Source organism: Pelophylax lessonae (genome assembly GCF_965119305.1).
Source record: "Pelophylax lessonae genome assembly, chromosome: 4".
NCBI lineage: Eukaryota > Metazoa > Chordata > Amphibia > Anura > Ranidae > Pelophylax > Pelophylax lessonae.
Window position 1 is genome coordinate 117,855,715 of NC_138771.1, and position 22,669 is coordinate 117,878,383.

Consider the following 22,669-nt stretch of genomic DNA (forward strand, 5'->3'; position numbering starts at 1 on the left):
CTAGATTGCTTTAAAAAGGCCTGGATTCTTTCCTAGGTGTAAATAATATAACTGAATACTAATATTTATAGGTAAAGTTGATCCAGGGGATATCGGATTTCCTCTCGGGGGATCAGGAAGGATTTTTTCCCCTGCTGTAGCAAATTGGATCATGCTTTGCTGGGGTTTTTCGCCTTCCTCTGGATCAACTGTGGGTATATGGTTGTGTATATTGGATTGTATGGTTGGGTTTTCTTTACTGTTTTTTGCTTTTTTTTGGTTAAGCCAGATGGACCTGTGTCTTTTTTTCAACCTGATTAACTATATACTATATATACTATATACTATCAAAGGGACATGCTGTACATTTTTTCTTGATCAGCAGCCACACATCATTGAATTCAGCGGTGGTTGCATCTGTCAGCATCCAATGGCCCGGCAGGGGGAAATCTTCCATCTACCTTGTCTGAGTGGGGGAATCTTCTCCAGACAAAAAAAGCTAACAATCTAAGGCGACCTTTAATTAATGGAAGCAAGCTGTTTTTGCTTTAACCATTTTCTACCAAAATTCCTTTTTTTTAAAAAAAAAACTGAACACATGTTTACCTTTTTAGGAGAGGAGAGAAAGATAAGTATTAAAGCGTTTGTTACAAAATTTAATATTTCCGATATGTGCCTGCTGTACCATCTACATGTATGAAAAAGTATCCTACTCCCTTTGTTTTGCTTCCTTTGTGTGAAATCCCTGGTGTTCCTGCCAGTCCCTCTGTTTTCCTATTCAAAACTGACCACGCTAAGCAGGAGAACACAATGTGGTCAGTTCCCCCAGCTATGCTAGGAATTTAGGCTGTTCTCCTCCAATGATAAGACTTGTCCTGCTACGCCCCCCCCCCCCCCCCCCGCACAGCCATTCAGTGGGAAGTTCAATGTGCTGCTGTTTCTCCCCCCACAGATCTAATGTGGCTCAGAACAACGGGGATATAAAAAGGGGAAAAACAGTATTTATAATGTTTTTTTTCTATAACTATACACAAACATTTTGTGGTAGAGCACCATTAAAATATGTTGATTGCTTTTGGTTGGTAACATGTAGTAGACAACTTTTATAGGAACTTTGGGAAGCCTCTGGAGAAAAGAAGTGTCGTACAAAAGTCAGCATTCTAACAATATTACTCAGCTTGGCAACTTTATATGGCTTATTAAAACAAGAACCTAAACATGCAAACTATCTTTAATTTTTAACATATTTAACAAAACTGCCATGAATGACCACATGTCTTGTGCTAGGAATCACAGCTTTGGTCACATACTGAGTATGTAGCAGATGAAGGGTGGGTAGTTGCCAGACTCCGTAATGGTATAGACTACCCTGTGAGTTTCTACATAATTGTTACAATTCCATTAAACATTTTATTACTAGGGTCTACTCAGAGAAGAAAACCAAATGTCATTTTCTTTTAAATTAAATTTACAATGTTTCAACAAAATCAAAAATATTTAAAAATCATTGATTATATATTAACCTCCCTAGCAGTATTCCCGATCGTGGCTCGGGGTTACATTTCAGTGGCAAAAGCGGTAACCCCAAGCCACACTCTGGGTACCTCTAGGAGGATCGCTGGATCCTGTAAGAGAGGGTACTCACCTTGTCCCCGGGATCCAGCGATGTATCCCGGCTGTGTGCGGCGGCCGGATCTTCCTCCCGATGCTCTGTGCCCCGGCCTCCGTCTCCTGCGACGTGACGCTCGCAGGGGGGGTGGAACCGGCGGCAAATTCAAATAGTAAAACACACCAAACACACTGATACATTACAAAATAAAATAAATTCACATCAGTTTGCCCCCCAGTGCCCTTTCCTGCAGTTTTACTGAACTTTATATATATCAAACTTTATCATACCCGAGTTGTTATAAAGAAGAACGCACAGTAAAAAAAAAAATCATATGTAAATAGTTGGTTTGGGCTGCTCATTCTTAAGAATTACATGCAAAATAATGGTACCGCTTTCAGCACCTAAAATTGGAAAGAATCATACCGCCAGGGAGGTTAATAAAAATATAATAATCATTACCATATTATATGACAACATACTTACCATATCATACTCATTGGGGACCTTGACTAGCAAAGTTCTGCATCCGTGATTATTAGATTGAATGACATTAAAGCTTTTATGGCTTGGTATGGCAATGGTACGAATCACTGTGCTCCGGCTGTCCAAAATTTTCATTACTTGATGTTGATGTATTTGTAGGAGCACAGTGCACAAAGGTTCTTTTGGTCCTTGCCACTCTTGAGCTTAAAAATGGATATCTTCATTAATATTGTAATATACCATATGTCACGAGAAATAGCATATGAATAAAACAGACATGCTGTGGAGACCAAGATTTTTTACCAACAGTAGAAAAAAAGCAACAAAATACAAGTGATCCCTGAATACTGGCTCATGCTACATTTCCATATACAATTTAACATTTAGTAGATAGAGAAAAGTTCTCTATTAGTAGTTAGCAATGTTTGAGTATAGTTATATTCAATTTTCAAAACAAAAAGTAGACACCTTAACCGCCTTAGCGGTATCCCCGAGCGTGACTCGGGGTAGGAATTTTCTGCTATTAGCGGTATCCCCGAGTCACGCTCGGGGTCAATGGGCAGAGCGTGCAGACAGCGCAGCGGAGCTTCTCTTACCTTATCCTGGCGATCCAGCGATGAGCTCTCATTGCTGTGACCGCCAGCCGAGATCTCCGCCGCTCGTCTGTCGGTAGGAGGACTTCCTAGTTCCGTTCCCTGCAGCAGCAATGCTGCATGGGAGCGGAACTCGGGAGGGAAATTAAAAAAAAAAAAAAAACGTTGCACAAAACACATAACACATTTTATATTATATATATGCATATATATATATATATATATATATATATATATATATATACCTATATACACACACACACATATATATATATATATATATACCTATATACACACACACATATATATATATATATATATATATATATATATATATATATATATATATAATTATATTATTGATTCGATTATAATTCATGCGTTATATATACACACACACATATATATATATATATATATATATATATATATATACACACATATATATATATATATACATATATATATATATATATATATATATACACACACATATATATATATAATATATAACGCATGAATTATAATCTAATCAATAATATAATTTTATTATATATATTAAATAATAAAATAATATTATTGATTTGATTATAATTCACTTGTTTGTGTTTCAAATTTATCACATCTGGGATGTCTACTAGAGAGTAGAGACTTGTTTTGGTCAGGTTTAAGTCAGTAATTACTAAGAATTGTAGGCCTATAATACATAACGCCAAATTTCCATGAAAAGAATTGTACCGCTTTTGGAACAGAATTCCTGACAGAATCATACCGCCAGGGAGGTTAATATTATATACTGTACATTGCACAAATAGGTTTATGTAATAATGAACAAATACCTGTAATCCCTTCAGCTGATAGGACCTTCTTTATACTTGCTTGCTGTCTTTTGATTTTTTTAAAGTCCTTCTTACGAGAGTGGGCAACTATCCAGGCAATAAAGAAACTTACTGCGGTAGAAAAAGAAAGCAATGTGAAGAAGAACTCAAACATAATGAAATTCAGAATATTTTTCCTTAAGAAATGTTAAAATGACTACAAATAACCAGTAAATATTGCCTTCATACGTTGAGCAACTAATTTTCATGAGCCAATGTCCTTGCAAACCATGTCTATTTTTTTCCCTGCAACTGTAAATGTTCCAAATCATTGGGTGCCTCTTAAATAGCTAGGCAAGATGCATTGAATAATTTTAAAGCACAATACCCTTAAAAGGTATGTTAAATCTAATAAAAAATGTATTTTATTTGGTTTACTTTGATCTGTTAAATATACTATTGAAAGTGTATTATATATGTTATATGTGCTCAATAAATGCTAACAAATACGAGTTAATCTTGACATAGGCTTTCAGTTGACATCTTCCTGTCCTCTCTGTCTATGCTGCATTCTGCATTTTTAGATGAGAGGAGGGGCTGTCTGTAGTCTTGTTCTTTGGTTGACAATGCTTCTTTTCTGTAAATACAGCAAAGTTAATGAACGTTGTCACCCTAGGGCAGGAAGTATTTTACTGGCAGAATCGCTAGGTAAAAATAAAGTAATAAAAACCTTCATGTAAGTGATTCCTTTTACAGGGCTTGGAAAGGCCCCATCCCCCTCCCCAGCACCATCTGCCACCATTCCCTGGATTTCCTATCTCTTCGGGGAGCCTGGGTCTGCTACAAGTGCTTGGGCCAGCAGAGAACATAGGAGAAGGAGAAACAACAGTTCCACCCCCTCCTTTGTGATAAATGAAGCCAGAAGCGATGTGTATCATGTCACTTCCAGTTTTGGATCTATAATTACTGGCCAGTCCTGCCAAGTGAAGCAGCTGAAGGATTAGAGGTCTGATAAACCCCTGATCGTGCAATAAAGAGTACTTGACACTGCCCTAGCTATGACAAGGGATGTTGTTCATCCCTTGTGATAGCAATAAAATTGAATAAAAAAAAATACGAAAAAGCATAAAAAAATAAAGTTTAATAAAATAATTATTAAAATAAACATTTTAAAGAGCCCCATCCCCCTGTGCTCATGCACAAATGCAAATGCCCATGTAGGTCCGTCATGCATATGTATGCACTGATTGCACCACACATGAGAGGTATCACTCCAAATGTTAAAGTGAGAGCAGTAATTCTAGTGCCAGAGTTTATGATTAACTCTAAAGTGGTAACCTAAAAAGCCTTTTAAAATGTCACCTATGGAGATTTTTAGGTACCGCAGTCTGTCGCCATTTCATGGGTGTGCAATATTTTACATCTTGGCATGTTTGGTATCTATTTACACAGCACATCATTTATATTTTACCAAAAACTGGGTATCATATTGTGTTTGTGTGCACTAAAATGCATTTAGGTGTATTTTTCCAGAAAATTTGCATTTTAAAAAGCTGCTGTGCAATTATTATGAACTATAAAAAAATTGCAACAACCATCATTTTATTCTCTAGGACCTCTGCTTTCATAAAATATATAATGTTTGTGTTTTCTATTTTCTAGCAAAAATATGCAGATTTTACCATGTATGTGAAAAATATCAAAATTGGCTTGGGCAGCAAGTGGTTAAAAATAGTTGTGAAAGCACTGATACACGCTGATAAGTATCATAAACTAAAACAAACCTAAAGGAAAAGAGCAAATGGTCACAATTAGGGCACTGAATCCAAACACACAGCCTTCAAAGTAGTCTGTAACAGTTAAGGGAGCACAGGGGGCAAGTTTTGCAGATGATATCTGTTCTGGCTGAGGACACGGATCACCTAAGAAATAAATAAAAATTGTAAAATGATGTTAGCCTAACATACATGAACTAGTGTAAGTTCTCCTTCCCATGACTGGATATGTAATTGGTTGTGAACGTGTTTACTTCACTGCACCCCATTTCACTGAGTTTAGGGAGTTTGAGTTACCATGGTTTGCAATAGCTTGCAGGTGTCATGACTGCCTAAATACAGTAGATGGCATTCCTCCAACCATGCTGTGTGCCTGGATGGGTGAATTGATTGATTTTCTCTTATTCTGCCTCTGTATGGCCACCTAAAAGTGGTTTTAAAGTACACTTTCTCACTTGTACCTACAGGTAATCTTTATTATTACCATGAATATTTCCTAAATGTGCACCGTTTAGAATATATTCACATTTGTAGTGTCCAGTGACATCACCGGCGCATGCGTACAACGCTCTGAAGGTACGGCACATTCAAGGGTGCTGCCCATTCAGAGAGCTGTGCCACAATTGTGACCTCTCTGCAGTTCCAGATGGTGAGGACACAGGGTAATGTTACAATCATGAGGGAGTTCATTATTCTTACTTATTAAGAATAAGGAACTGTTTACTCAATTACGCACATCATTTCTTGAATGTAATGCAGGACAATTGCACAAATCCAATGAAAGCCCAAACTAGGAATAATGCTCTGCTGGACCTACTAACTACAAGCAACACAGAGTTGATTACAGATGTAGAAGTAAGGAAAAATTTAGGTAACAGTGACCACAGAGTAATTACGTTTGCATTAAAGTATAGGAAAATAAGGGTAGGACAAGAACAGTACATTTCAAAAGAGCCATCTTTACTAAGCTGTACACCATGATACATGTTACTAAATGGGATACAATTTTTGTAACAAAAAACACTGAAGAAAAGTAAAAGTACTTCAAGAACATAATAAAATGGCATTTCCCACTGCCAGTGCATTCCAATAAGCAACTTATATTAAAGAACAAAAGGTAAACCTGGATGGCTAAATACTAACATCATTAGTAGTAACCATAACCAGTTTGCAAAATTAGTAGCAATAACCGTTTACAAAAGGCTGTTCTTGCCAGACCAACCTTTCAACATTCTATGATGAGGTAAGCTGTAATTTGGATAAAGGAAGACCTGTGGATTGTATTTCACTAAGGAATTTGATACAATACCTTGTAAATGTTTAGTTTCCAGTTAAGGTCTTTTGGCATTAATACAATTGTATGTATCTAGATAGAAAACGGGTTGCAGGAGCAAGTCCAGGCAGTAGTGATAAATTGTGTTTTCTGAATGGTCTATGCAAAACAAATTTTTGGTAATATGTGGTAACAGTGGGGTGGATATACCTAAAATATGTTGTAACATGTCAGACTTGATGTTTTTATGTTTATTTTTCTTAATGAAACTATCAACAATAAACCTTTTGTAATTTTATAATTATACATGTCCTAATAATGCATATAAAGTCCCAAATACTGTAGTTAATTTTTTTTTTGGATATCCATGTTTAAGTAAATGCAAAACATTGCATACTGTTTTTAATAGATTGTACCTGAATTATATGAAGTCTCTGTGTATAGATTGGGAGAAAACGGGCTGTGTATTTCTACTACAATCAAATCTGGTACCTTAATAAATGTAGACCATAATAAACATTTGCTAACTAGTGGGTTTTTGACTTAAAGCTATTTTTTTCAGTACACTATTTTTGTATTATATTCTAGATGTATATATATATAGTCATTCAAAAGTGACTAATTTAAATTAGAACTATAGGCAAACATGTTTTTCTTCATTTTGGATAGAATAAGGGAGGGTTATAACCCCTGTCAATTTATTTTTTATCCATCTGTGTCCCGATGGGGAGAATTCCCTTCACTTCCTGTCAATTGGCCAAAACAGGTTGGAAAAGAGAAAATCCCTGCAAATTAAGGAAATCCACTGGGGACCCCCAGGTCACCAGAACTATTGTCCCCATTGGAAGATTTTCCTTCTATTACTTTTCTGAGAATAATCCAAAATTGGGATTTTCTTTTACTTTCACTTTCAATGATAATGGTAAACAGGACAAACAGAGAGGATGCATCTCCCTACCTGGGGCACAGACAACAATATAAAATGACAGGTGTTTTAATCCATCTCAACTCTATCCAAAAATAAAAATAAAACTTTTTGACTTTAGTTGTACTTTACATAAACCTATTACCAAATAAATAGGAGGTGATAACCTCTTACCAAATAAATAGGATGATAACATATACCAAAATATTTGAATCAGATGTGAGAAATATAAGCATAAAATCATAAATACATAAAAGCATGACATCACATCAATAAGAGTCCATAAAGTCCATAGGTATAAAGTGCATAGAGCAATGAAAGTGCAAACATGAAGGATCACAGGTGCGACTTATGGGGACCACCCTTGCTTGCCACCACCACACAGTGCCGGGAGAAGTATCTGAAATTCAGACTCACTATAAATTTACCAGGAAATCTTCCAGAGGAGTCTTTGCAGTACAAATCAGAGATCTGGAGGAAACCTGACTTTACTATATGCTGTTGTTGGCTAGTCCATGAGAGTGGCTAGGCATAGGCGTCTGGTGAGCCTTAATTTCAGATACTTCTCCCGGCACTGTGTGGTGGTGGCAAGCAAGGGTGGTCCCCATAAGTTGCACCTGTGATCCGTCATGTTTGCATTTTTTAATTGCTCTATGCACTTTATACCTATGGACTTTATGGACTCCTATTGATGTGATTTCATGCTTTTATGTATTTATGATTTTATGCTTATATTTATCATATCTTATTCAAATATTTTGGTATATGTTATCATCCTATTTATTTGGTAAGAGGTTATCACCATCCCTGCGCTACTGAAATTGGAATGAAAAAGCCAGTTCCTGTTTTTTCTGGATGAATTTTATTTTTTATTATATTTACTCATTTAAGTAGCAGCAATTTGTGTTATTCTGTCAGGTTTGTGTTACCTGTATTTCCTAAAGCGCAGTGGATTACAACATCGTCTATTAATTTAGTACAAGTAGTGATATTTATATATTTAATTTTTCCTCTGTAATATAATTGCAGTTGCCTGCCAGTGAGTGTCAGGCCCACAGACTGTGCTGTGCCCACTGCAAATGGACTGTTTGCGGTTGTTTGCGGTGCCTTAAATGGGGAATTGGTCTGTCAGAGTTTGGTCTGTCACTGTGAAGTGGGCGTAACCCTTACACTACCTGATCAATACAACATCATACCTGATCGTATTCACACACACTGGATGTTTTAAAGCACGTTATTCCAAACAATTTAGGAATGTTAGGTGATTTATGCCCTTTATAGATTAAAACCCGACTCTGCGTCAACTACGTCATTTTCCATGGGAGTTTTGCCATGGATCCCCCTCCGGCATGCCACAGTCCAGGTGTTAGTCCCCTTGAAACAACTTTTCCATCACTATTGTGGCCAGAAAGAGTCCCTGTGGGTTTTAAAATTCACCTGCCTATTGAAGTCTATGGCGGTTCGCCCGGTTCGCCCGGTTTGCGAACATTTGCGGAAGTTCGCGAACATAAAATTTTATGTTCGCGACATCTCTGTTTAGCATTAGTAATTTGGCAGTTCCAGTTCGACACTTTAAAATAATTACACTATTTCAGATTAAAAAGTATTACATTTAGTTCTAATTTACTGTTTGCCACCTAGTGCTAAAGTGAAATGGATAGAAAACTACTGAAATAATAGTATTACGTATATAGAACCATTATGTCTAAATTAAAATATTGTATTTGTAGGGATGCTCTAATTCCTTAACCGCCTTAGCGGTAATCCCGAGCGTGACTCGGGGTTGATTTTTCATATCAGGATCGGTAACCACGAGTCACGCTCGGGGTGGATTGCAGAGAGCGCAGCGGTGTTCTCTTACCTTATCCTGGCGATCCAGCGATGATCTCTCATTGCTAAGATCGCCAGCCGAGAGTCCCGCCGCTCCTCCGTCGGTACGATCACTTCCTAGTTACATTCCCTGCAGCAGCAATGCTGCATGGGAGCGGAACTAGGGAGGGAAATTCAAAAAAAAAAAAAAAAAAAGTTGCACAAAACACACTTTATATTATATTATATATATATATGCATATATATATATATATATATATATATATATATATGCATATATATATATATATATATATATATATATATATAATATGCACACACACACACACACATACATATATATATATATATATATATATATAAAATTATATTATTGATTCAATTATAATTTATGCGTTATATATTATATATATATATATGTGTGTGTATATATATATATATATATATATATATGTATATATATATATACACACACACACACATATATCTATATATAATATATAATGCATGAATTATAATCTAATCAATAATATAATTTTATTATATAGATTATATATTAAATAATAAAATAATATTATTGATTCGATTATAATTCATGCGTTTCAAATTTATCACATCTGGGATGTCTACTAGAGTCTTGTTTTGGTCAGGTTTAAGTCAGTAATTACTAAGAATTATAGGCCTATAATACATAACGCCAAATTTCCATGAAAAGAATTGTACCGCTTTTGGTATGTAATTCCAGACATAATCATACCGCCAGGGAGGTTAATGTTCTAAAGGAAGAAAGAGAAGACTGTCTAACCACCTAAAGGAAGTACCTTCTTCGACTGCCTCTGTTTTAGGCAACAGCTCAAACAGCTCTGTCCACATTTGCTGTACAATAAAACCATGGAGTTGTGCGCATATATATAAGTACTATTGAAACCAACTTTTAGATATTAAGAAAATGTACAGTATGTGGAAAAGTTCTGTGAAAGAAAAAATGGACCACACATGCATAAGACTTTTTTAAGTGTAAAAATAATCATAACAAATACGCTCATGATTACTGTCCTTTATTATGGCAGGCAGATTCAATATTGAATAATGAAATTTCTATTATTACTTATGTGCTCACCATCAATCCAAGTAAAAACCTTGCGCTGAATATCTCCAACACTTGCAGAGGTAACTGCTAAGATAACATCATGAAATGAAGTATTCTTGATCTTGGCTATTTCATCTACAGTGAACAGTCTAAAATAAAGGTATATAACAAAGCTGTATTATCTTTAGATAGATAGATAGATAGATAGATAGATAGATAGATAGATAGATAGATAGATAGATAGATAGATAGATAAAAAAGTGCCATGGAGCAACAGAAATATTAACAAAAATAACTTTTAAAAAGTGCCAGCAGGCCCAAGTTAAATGGCAGTTGGTCAAAATACACTGAAGTTTCCTGTTTCTTGGGTACCTTACCTCAGCAGATAAAAATGTATAAACGGGGTTTACACCATTACACCATAGAAGAGTCATTCTAACTCTGTAATATTTTTGATTTTTACCTGCATTACTCCCCTACTCTATTACTTCATTACTCTAATCTTTTCCAGATTTATGTGTGCAATTTTGAAACCATTTTGAACTTTAAAAGGCAGAGTTTTTTCATTAACATTGGACTGGACAAGCAACCCTTCTTAATTATACTCAAGAGGATTCTATAATGAGTCACTGTAAACTATATATCAATATCTTTTAAAGCTGAACTCCAAGGAAAATTCAAAACCACTGATGCAGTGGGGCACCTTAGCATTACAAAGGGTTAAATATTTATTTTTGTTGAAAGTACCTTTAATTTCAGTTTTACTTATTCCTCACTACCCAGGCATCTCCGCCTGTCCTTTGCTTTCTGACATCATCATGTACAATGCAGAAACAGCAGTCTGGCATTTTAATTGGGCATGCTGAGAGCCCATCTACAACCTAGCTTGTCGGAGGGAAGAGGAGAGTGCTGGCTGCCAGGGAAGCAAAGGTTTCTACCCTAGAAAAAAACACACATTTAACTCTTGCAATGTGGGTAGCCCCACTGCAAAGGTAATTTAGAATTTTCCCCAGATTTCATCTTTAAGAAATTTTCCATCAGCCCAGACAGATTTTATGATGCTACACATACATTGGTAAAATATCTATCAAATAATGCAGCGAAAACAGTGGTGTCGCAACAGTTACAGAGCCCATGGACTTAGGGTAACCTAGTTGAAAATGTTTGTTTCTCTCTCTGCAATGAACTAGTCAATTTGAGCAACACAGATAGTTCTTTTTTTCAGATAAACTTTTAAATGACACTCAGTGTTAACAAGTGGCTTTAACGCTCGCAGGTTTGATAGGTTGGGTGAGACTTTATATGTTTGATGGGCATTTTTTATAATAATATTATCAAAGAGATAATAATCTATTGGAGGGAGTTGGTTTCATTTTACTTTGGAGACAGAGAACTTTGGTTGTGTCCTTGATTTTATTTTTTTTCTTACAGAAGAAGAATTATTCAAATATGGCTGCACTGCAATACAATATATCCAATATATTTTAAAAATTAAGGAGATCAGAGTTTTTACCTGCATAGCAAATATTAATATTTACCCATTTCTTGAATTTTCAAACCAAAATCGATCTCCATCTCGTAAGCGCTGAAACTGGTCCAGAGCAATGGCAGTCAGAAGCTCCCCTGGATCTCCAAAACTCTCTAGCATGGCACCCGGAAGCAGTTCTAATTTATGTATATCATTGTCATAGAGTGTAGCCAAGTCATCAAACAACTACAGTGTCAAAAAATATAAATGTTACTTTAGTAATGAAGGTTTTTTTTTTTTTGAGTAATTAAAGTAGAACTAAATGCCAACTTGGTGACATTTTGTTTGCTAAAGCATTGTTTATCATGAAAATGTCCTTTTTTTTTATATTCCACAAAAAAATATCATTTTTTTTTATCTCAGCACTGCTCATCTTTTCCAGCTTCTTTACATCTACTTGATGTCTACTGATAGTGACAATGTAAACTATCCCTGTGCAACAGCACTGGCTGCTTGTATTATCAACTGACAAACATGTGTGACAGAGTGACAACACAGGTATAAGGTGCAGCTGTGTTAACTTCAATCCTATAAATACATGCAAGTGAAAGTCCTGTTTTTTCATTTCCCTTGCACATGATCAGGCAACCTAAAGGAACACAGTGGGGTTGATTTACTAAAACTGGAGAGGGAAAAATTTGGTGCAGATGTGCGTGGTAGCCAATCATCTTCTAACTTCAGCTTATTCAATTAGGTTTTCACAAAACTAAACTGGAAGCTAATTGGTTTCTATGCACATCTACACCAGATTTTGCACTTTCCAGTTTCCAATCAACCCCATTGTCACCTTATTTTCTAAGCTAAATGAAGATTTACTTTTCTAAGTAAGCAGTCTCAATACATTTTAGTAAATCAACTTAATTGTTTAGTAGACCCAGATGATTAACCTCTTAGTAGACCTCTATGTACAATAGTATGATTTTTTTTGGCTAAAGATTGGTTATAATTCTTTTAGAAACTGTTCTAGTATGTAGTGTCAGTATGCTAAGAGCCATAGAAAGGCTCTAGGTCCTTAATCTCAACCTTTAAAAGGTATCAAATCCCAAATACAAACATGTAATATTTTGCCGTTTACCAGTCCTTAGATTTGCTTTTTAGGCTAGAAACATTTCTAGAAAACACAGGAAATACCTGTTGATCTTCCCAGAAATGTAATGTCCTTGCAACTTCCTGTGAGGATTAACTGGAGAACAATTGTATCTTTCTTCTAGAACTTTTGATCCCATCATTACTTATGCAATGGAGATTTACAAAGGCAGACATGATTTAATCTCAACCTGGGTAACAATCATGGCTGCCTCTATTAATACAGTTGAGTGAGCAGAGCAAACACAGGAAAGAAAATGTGGTATTCATTAAAACTATCAGATGAAAAAAAAAATATATTACAATTAATATAACTACCACATCTCAAGATTAGCAAACTGCAATATCTAAAATGTTTGTTTTTCTCTTTTGATAAACTTTAGGAGGGCTACAATACAGAAATGGTATATGCCTAAATTCTCATCTATTCTTGTTTCTCTTTAAGAAAGTCCTTTTGGTCTTCGTTTATTTTATTTTCAAACACCATTGAGATTGAAAAAGTAATGACTTGCATCTTACATAGCGTTTCCTTTCTTGGCTCCCACTGGCCAATCTAAGCAACAGGAAAGCCAAAGGAAGGAAGATACAAGCAGCTGGCAAAGCTGCCGCCAAAGTGAACCTATTGCTTTTCCCTGCAAGGGCAATTTACTTTATATTAATTTTTCCTCGTGTTGTTTACATTATTAAGTGGTCATTGTAAGTAATAGTTCTATCCATTAAAAAAAAACAATTAGATGAGTAGTTGGGCAGTGTTAGAAGAGATTGTTTTATAGTAGTAGTACGATTAAGAGTTTGGTGAAAGTTATTCACTGAGCTGATAATTGCTGCATCATCCTAGTGTGAAAGTCATTGAGAAACACTGATTTTATCAGACGTGCTGGATATTTTAGGAGGAGAGCATAATGATATTCTTGTCTGGCAGGACTTGAGGCATGAAAAGAGCCTGTGTGATCCTAAAACTGTGGCTGTGAGATAAAAATCAGTTTCTTCCAGTGTGATATGCAGGGAGAGGGGAGGGGGCAGAATTAAACAGATGGTCTTAAAAACAACCAGATCCAGTTAAACAAATATGAAACAGATTTTGTTACTTAAAAATAAAAAGGAAATGTCACTAATTCCAAAATTACTGTACAGCGATCATTGCCAAAATGCAGACGTCCATGTTAAACTTTTGTTGCTCAAATACAACAGAAATTGAAATAACTAAATAAGCACTGTACTAAATCCTATATAAAACGTTTTTTTTACAAAAAAATCACATAACATAAAAAAAGAAACTGTATAACTGTATTTGAATTACAAAGCTGTGCAGGAAAGCATACATGCAGAAGACTGACACTCAGTAGGGTAACATTTTCCATCAATATACATCCCCTTAGCTGAATCATGTGTTATCGGGTCACTTGGCCTAGTGTGAATTAGAAATAGAAATTAATGCTGCGCTATGGTAGGTGCTAAAAGTGCAACTCAAAGTGCTGCTGTGCAAAAATCAAAAAGATTCTAAAATGTGACGATACAAAAGAACAGCGCAAAATGGTTGTGATTGGCATAAAATATGGTGAATCACCAAAAACCATAAATGGACAAATATAAATATAAATATATGAGACAGATATCCTAAAACCCTGTGCAATGAAAATCAATACAAAAACAGTATCATACACCCTGTGCGGTGAATACAAAAGTCCATAAAAATAATAATAATAACAGTCAATCAAAAATGCATAAAATCCAAAATGCATAAAAATCCAAAGTGCTTCAGCAAGTAGCCAGTGAAAGATAGTCCACAAAAGGTGCTCAAGTGCTGGAAATTCTGTGCAAAATCATGCTGCCATGGTGTGGTGACAAATAGTGACTTTTCCTCTCCCCCAGGATATTACACTTACCGGATAAAATGGACCCCTAGACAATATTGTGTATGGGTCACACAGGCTTAGTCCAGTAAGGAATCCAGGCAATTATCCTTTGGGCTGATTAGAACCACCTAGGGACCTCCAATAGAATCAGCAGCATAGGGACCATATGCGGAAGGAAAGGCTCACAATAGTGTAATATTGCTAATGAAAACGTTTATTCAGAACATAAAATGGATCACTCACATTTCGCATGATAAAAAGCAGGCTGGTGTAGTCATTAAGTTGGTATAAGAGATAGTTCAGATCGCGGTGTGCTGCGGCTCCCCTGGTCCCGGCGTGCGTTTCACCGCTACCGGAAATTACGTCACAGCAAGCGTAGGACCGGAAATTGCGTCGACGCGTTTTGCCCTCCTCCAAGGCATTATCACAACACGTCTGTGATAATGCCTTGGAGGAGGGCGAAGCGCGTCGACGCAATGATTTTGCACAGAATTTCCAGCACTTGAGCAGCTTTTGTGGAATATCTTTCACTGGCTACTTGCTGAAGCACTTTGGATTTTTATGCATTTTGGATTTTATGCATTTTTGATTGACTGTTATTATTATTATTTTTATGGACTTTTGTATTCACCGCACAGGGTGTATGATACTGTTTTTGTATTGATTTTCATTGCACAGGGCTTTAGGATATCTGTTTCATATATTTATATTTATATTTGTCCATTTATGGTTTTTGGTGATTCACCATATTTTATGCCAATCACAACCATTTTGCGCTGTTCTTTTGTATCGTCATTTGGCCTAGTGCAAGATATGTTTCATTTTGATGAGATCATTTGTTATGCTAAATGTTCTTTACCAACTTAATGTTACCTAGCTAAATCATTAATCAGGTTGGAAATGACACAAGTCCATCCAGTACAACCCACAGAAAAAATTAACACATACACACACTAATCAAAAACCTCCATATACCCAATGCTTTAACCATGTTGATTCAGAGGCAAGCAAAAAGCAAAAAATAAATAAATAAATAAATAAAGCATGATCCAATTTGCTCCAGTGGGGGAACAAAAATCCATTTTGTCCCCCCAAGTGGCAATCAGATATATTAACAGAGGACTTTAAAGAAAAAGCTTTCCTGCTTTCCAATCATGTGGACCTCTTCTGTGTGTATGTAAAAAAGCTGTATTTTCTGCAGAAACAGGTCAAAGTCATATGCTTAATCTGCAGAAATGAAGTTATGTTCAAAGTCTAGCATATACCAACCTGCCTGTTTATCTGATACAGTCTTGGATTAATCTCCTTCCAACTTGTAACAGGTGCCAGTCCAAAGTATTCTCTTCCATGGTTATAACAGCAAAGTCCAAAGTCGCGGCCTCTCTGAATGCTGTAGGATATGTAATCAGTCCGGGAATATTTGAAAGATCCATACCAGTAGTCTGTTATGCAAAATAATTATTAAAAATCTCTTTCATCATGCATGTCACTGCAAATTGTGCTTCGTGTAATATCTGCTGTTGTCACCTATAGCCTCCCACTGATTTAGATGCACATTGAATCAATGCCTAATTATGATTTTACCGGTGCACTTAAAGGAATAATTACTAAAATAATAGTGGATTGCTTTGCTGAGAAATCACCTTGCGAGTCGGGGCATAGTTTGGTTCTTTACCATACTAGGAGGTAATGGACTGGTAGATACTGCTGCATGCTGTCTTGTACTGATTATTGTCTATTTTGATATGTTCTTGTTATTTGTAATTTCTTATGCGACTCTTTTGGGTCAGACAATGTCTTTTTTTTCCCTGTACATGTGAAAAACCTAATAAACAGATTGAAACATAAAATAATAGTGGGGAGGATATTATTACCTTCACCACCCAATGAATATTCACTTCCCTGGTTGAAAATCAGTCACAGTCAACAAGCGGGGTGAAATGGAAATATCACTTTTAATATCACAGGCGGCAAGACACACCCAGTGGTTAAAAAAAGTAAGTATATCTTACTGGATCCATTCTCTAATTAATTTAAGCTATACAACTGAAAACTAGGGACAAGCTATATTTCCAAGATCTGTAAGAAATGATACACTAATAGCAATAAGGGTAAGATACGACAGCCTCATGGGTACAGAATGTGAAACATGTGGGATCAAGGGTTGTGCAATTTGTACAATATTGGGATATTACAATTATCTTTAATAAGCTATGTTATTTCAGCTTGTAAACCAATGTGGCCATAACGTGGTATGTTGCAGTACTGGGTTGAAGCTAAGGGCAGGTTTAGGGAGCCACTAGATGGGTTTTTGGGGAGAAGGGTAAGGTAAATATTTTCTAGAATTATATGTAAGAAAATCTGCTTATTTACCTCCTGCCCGTACAAGATCACTACTTATACACTTGGAGGCACATAAATCTACTTTGCTGGAACCTCCTTTTGTATTGTTAGCCTGCTCCTATTGGAGAAGGATCCCAACACTCACTTGATAATACATTGCATTAGACCTACGAACACCCAACAACAGATCAAACACAGAAAGTTTCCCCAAAAGACGACTGCTGTACACAATGGGTTCTGCAGTGATAGTCATCAAGCCTGAACCATGATCATACCCTTACAATAGCATTGTTATATATAAGATTATGAAAAACCCATGTGCCAGAACAGCTGGCACAGTAATTAGCTTTATTGAGCAATGATTGTGGAGGAATATATTGAACAAACTGGACCTGAAATTAGCAGTCAATTCATGGGCAGAATGTCCTATCAAAAGTACTTATTGCTGTATGTCCTTATATCAGGCACTATAAACACCTCAATAATAAATATTGTCTCACACCTCTTAAATCTTCAACAACAATGCTATCTTCATTTTCAGCAATCTGTGAAGCCATTCCAAACAGCAAAGCTTCAACATCTTGGGGCGTTGGCATGCGCTGACTCTGTGATAATATTGATAAACATGGATGAAATAATATAATATAAAAAAAATATGAAAACTGAGCAATATTCCTAAACTCTAATAGTATCTAAGCATATAAAAAAAAACCCTTAAACCAATATAATACTAAGTTGTAATTTTCATTACATTTCTCATTTTTAACCACTTGCCGACCGCCGCCCGACTATATAAGGCGGCGGTCAGCCCCTCCCAGGCAAAGTGACGTACCGGTACGTCACTAGCCTGGGAGCGAATAGGCGTCCCCGCTCGTACCCGAAGAAGCCGGCGCGTGTGACCAGCGGACGCGATGTCCGCCGGTCACTCGCGATCGTCGGGTAGAGAGGGAGAAAGGCAGGCGGCTAATGTAAACAAAGCCGCCTGTCACTCTCCTCTGTGTAAAAGCACAGATCACTCGGTCCTGCTATGTAGGACCGTTGATCTGTGCTGTTACACACAAAGCCACATCCAATCACAGTAAGAAACACGCCCCTAGGGACACACTTAACCCCTCCCTCTCCAATAAAGTTAACCCCTTCCCTCCCAGTGTAATTTTTACAGTAACAGTGCATATGTATAGCACTGATTACTGTAGTAATGTCACTGGTACCCCCAAAAGTGTCAAAAATGTCAGTCAAGGGTCCGATCTGTCCGCTGCAATGTCGCAGTACTGCAAAAAAAATTACAGATCGCCGCCATTACTCGTTAAAAAAAACAATAAAAATGACAAAAACATTTCCCTTAGTTAGTAAACGCAATAACTTTTGCGCAAACCAATCAAAATATGCTTTTTGCGATTTTTTTTTTACCAAACATATGTAGCAGAAAACAAATTGGCCTAAAATGTTAAACAATTTAGATTTTTACATTTTTTTGGGGAATTTCATATAAAAAAAATGTGAAAAATATTGTTATTTTTGCAAAATTGTCGCTCTTTTTTTGTTTATAGCGCATGATAAAAAAATCGCACAGGTGATCAAATACCACCAAAAGAAAGCTCTGTTTGTGGGAAAAAAAGGACATCAATTTAATTTGGGTACAGCGTTGCACGACCGCGCAATTGTCCGTTAAAGTCACGCAGTGCCGAATCGCAAAATAGGCCCTGGTCAGGAAGGGGGTAAAATCTTCCGGGGCTTAAGTGGTTAAGTTTCAGGAGCTTCTGAACTAAGGGTTACAGATGAGTCCACGGGTACTGTATAGTTTTTAAATAAATCGTTTTTTATGAGAGTATTTCGTTAGTTGCTCTAACTACATAGACTAGGTGGGTTCACACAATTCCCACAATATTGTCTGTGTCATAGAAAGACTATCTGGGGTTGTTGGAGGCCACAACTGGTATGAAACATTATTTACAGTGCTGTAAATCATTTATTATAAACGAATACACTATATTAATAACAAGTATTAAAAACCATTTACATATACAGTAATCCAGCTGTAAAAGAGATTACATTTCTGTGTCCATACTACAGTGATACAAGCACATACAGTATCTCACAAAAGTGAGTACACCCCTCACATTTTTGTAAATATTTATTATATCTTTTCATGTGACAACACTGAAGAAGTAGTGAGTGTACAACTTTTATAACAGTGTAAATTTGCTGTCCCCCCACAATAACTCAACACACAGCCATTAATATCTAATATTGGCAACAAAACTGAGTACACCCCTACGTGAAAATGCCCAAGTTGGGCCAAATTAGCCATTTCTCTCTCTGGTGTCATGTGGCTCATTAGTGTTACAAGGTCTCAGGTGTGAATGGGGAGCAGGTGTGTTAAATTTGGTGTTATCGCTCTCACTCTCTCATACTGGTCATTGGAGGTTCAACATGGCATCTCATGGCAAAGAACTCTCTGAGGATCTGAAAACAAGAATTGTTGCTCCACATAAAAATGGCCAAGGCTATAAGAAGAGTGCCAAGACCCTGAAAAGGCCTACCATGGTCTACCAAAGAAGTTGAGTGCACGTGCTTAGTGTTATATCCAAAGGTTATCTTCGGGAAATGGACGTATGAGTGCTATCTTGTGTACTATGCACAAGAAAGCCCACAAACACTTTGCTGAAGACAAGTAGACTAAGGACATGGATTATTGCAACCATGTCCCGTGGTCTGATGAGACCAAGATAAACTTATTTGGTTCAGATTCAAGTGTGTGTGGCGAGTGGCGACAACCAGGTGAGGAGTACATAGATAAGTATGTCCTGCCTAGTCAAGCATGGTAGTGGGAGCATCATGGTCTGGGGCTGCATGGGTGCTGCCGTTACTGGGGAGCTACAGTTCATTGAGGGAACCATGAATGCCAATATGTACTGTTACATGCTGAAGCAGAGCATGATCCCCTCCCTTCAGAGACTGGGTTGCAGGGCAGTATTTCAACCTGATAACGACCCTAAACACACCTTCAAGACAACCACTGTCTAGCTAAAGAAGCTGAGGGTAAAGGTGATGGACTGGCCAAGCATGTCTTCAGACCTAAACCCTATTGAGCATCTGTATGGAATCCTTAAACGGAAGGCGGAGGAGCGCAAGGTGTCTAACATCCACCAGCTCCGTGATACCATCATGGAGGAGTGGAAGAGGACTCCAGTGGCAACCTGTGAAGCTCTGGTTAACTCCATGCCCAAGAGGCTTAAGGAAATGCTGGAAAATAATGGTGACCACACAAAATATTGACACTTTGGGCCCTATTTGGACATTTTCGCTTAGGGGTTTCACTTTTGTTGCCAAACCGTTTAGACATTAATGGCTGTGTGTTGAGTTATTTTGAGGGGACAGCAAATTTACACTGTTATACAAGCTGTACACTCACTACACAAGTGTCATTTCTTCAGTGTTGTCACATGAAAAGATATAATAAAGTATTTACAAAAATGTGAGGGGTTTACTCACTATTGTGAGATACTGTACACAGTATGGTATGTTGATATGAATATTAAAAAAGAATAGAGCACACATGCAAAAGAAATGACTATCAAATATGAAGACAATCCATAAATAAAAATGGGGATTTGGTCCCACCATATGGCCATATCGTGCTCAAGCCCACCACTAAATCAAAGTACCCCATTGTCAGTGGGTCCTACACTATCCATAAAAAAGGGTGAATCCAGCCTCTCTAACCCTTGGAGACAACACTCCTTGCTGGGAGAGATGTGCTAATGCACTACAAGGGACTCCTCCTATATCTACTTGATAGTGGACACTGATAGAGTACAGGTGTGTGTGTGGGGGGGGGGGGGGGGTGTGGGGTGGGGTGCTCAACCTCAGAATGTTGATATGAAGCCTACCAGTATATTGAAAACATAAGCACATGGGGAAAATCCCTGCAAATACAAGAAGAATGTGCATTTTCCATGCAGACAGTATCATTGTCAGAGATCAAGGGTTACCTGTGTCCAGACTTTGGACACTAAAGTATTGATATATTCTTAACAAGTAGCAAAAGAGCTTTCAAACAAGTCCCAATTGAACTCTCTAGCTGCTTGTACTGTGAAGAAATTATTTCTCAGACATAACAACTAGCAAGAAATTAACTAAGCATCATGCTTCCATTACAGTGGTGCAGGAAAGTGTCATAAGTGGCATGCCACATTAACTAACAGCCCTGCCCTTAATTAAAGCAGTAGAAATCCGCCACAGAAATAAGCAAAAAAATCAGGCCCCTCCAGGTTTAAGTCATAATGTACTAAAGTGCACAGCATACTAGCACATTATGATGAACTTACCTGCACTCTGAGCCCTCCAGCGCAGCGCTATCATGGCTCCCCAGCGCTTCCATCTTCACCTGGTCTTCCTTCTGGGTTTGCTGGCTCTGGCTGTATAAATGGCCAGGGCCATGATGATGCATGGGAGCCTCGGCATGGTGCTCTAAAGGGACGACATGGATATGCCGTCACTGGCTGCATCCTGTGTGAATATCTCCTAAACAGCGCAAGTTTAGGAGATATTCACTGTACCTACAGGTAAGCCTTATTATAAGCTTACCTGTAAGTACAAGTTAAAAAGTGGACTTTACTTCCACTTTAACAGAGGCAATGCGGCAGTTTTCCATATAAAAACTGCAGAGATATCTGCCAGGTGGGACCTTGTTGTTTGAGGTGTAAGCTGTCAGTAGACAGCTCACATCCCTCTCTCTGTTTGTGCAGTGATTATACTAAATGAATAGAGCATTAACGGTTAACAACCTTCCGTCTCCTTCTGCAGGCATTGTCTCGGCTTGCATGAGGGCACTTTGCCATTTTTTCCTTGGATGCCAAAGGATCTTGTCTCAGAACAAAATTCACCCTTCACTGCTGACATTTAAATCATTTTGGGGTTCTCATCAAATTAGGAATTGAAGCTTTCTAGTAAGGCAAGAGATAGGAGGAATAGATACATATATTATTTGCAGATTCATGCGCAACTCCTCTTTTGTTGAGTAAAAAAGATTTCCCTTTGGGTGATCTATGCACATTGCAAGGATTATAACAACCTTTGTTGCAGATCTAATGAGGAAAGTTGCTGGGCCTGCATCCCTTTAGATGAGTTCTTATTGGGAGTATCTCACCAAAATGAAATTTTTGTTGTAGGCGATGCCAGAAATCTAACTTGTATCTCAGTGCAGACTTCTGGGAATATTAGGGAGCCAATCACACAAGCAGGAATCTATGTTTCTGGGAGTGTGTTCAGTACACATTCTGTGTAAAGAACACCCACCTCCAGGTAGCCATATTGCATTACATTTTCATAAAATTACAGGTTGAAAAGGAAATTTTTAATAACATTCAATCACAATATGACTTGTGTCGCAATTTCATATGCTATATTATTTTTTCTTTGTTTGCTATTTTCTTTCCCCATGAAAGTGGAGATAACATTTCAACCTTATTCATG

The 22,669-nt window shown here is 37.1% G+C and overlaps 1 protein-coding gene across 1 annotated transcript in view; it reads right to left on the minus strand.

Annotated features, from left to right (window-relative positions):
- The window catches only part of LOC309553340 (dual oxidase 1-like), a 165,126-nt gene that overhangs the window by 75,950 nt on the left and 66,507 nt on the right, over positions 1 to 22,669 (minus strand). Inside the window, exons 11-17 of the mRNA XM_082254407.1 lie at positions 17,694 to 17,796; positions 16,118 to 16,290; positions 11,917 to 12,092; positions 10,409 to 10,527; positions 5,270 to 5,407; positions 3,507 to 3,617; positions 2,075 to 2,277 (exon numbers count right to left, since the gene is read on the minus strand). Of these exons, the coding sequence (XP_082110533.1) occupies positions 2,075 to 2,277; positions 3,507 to 3,617; positions 5,270 to 5,407; positions 10,409 to 10,527; positions 11,917 to 12,092; positions 16,118 to 16,290; positions 17,694 to 17,796 (1,023 nt within the window). The remainder of the gene's footprint in view (positions 1 to 2,074; positions 2,278 to 3,506; positions 3,618 to 5,269; positions 5,408 to 10,408; positions 10,528 to 11,916; positions 12,093 to 16,117; positions 16,291 to 17,693; positions 17,797 to 22,669) is intronic.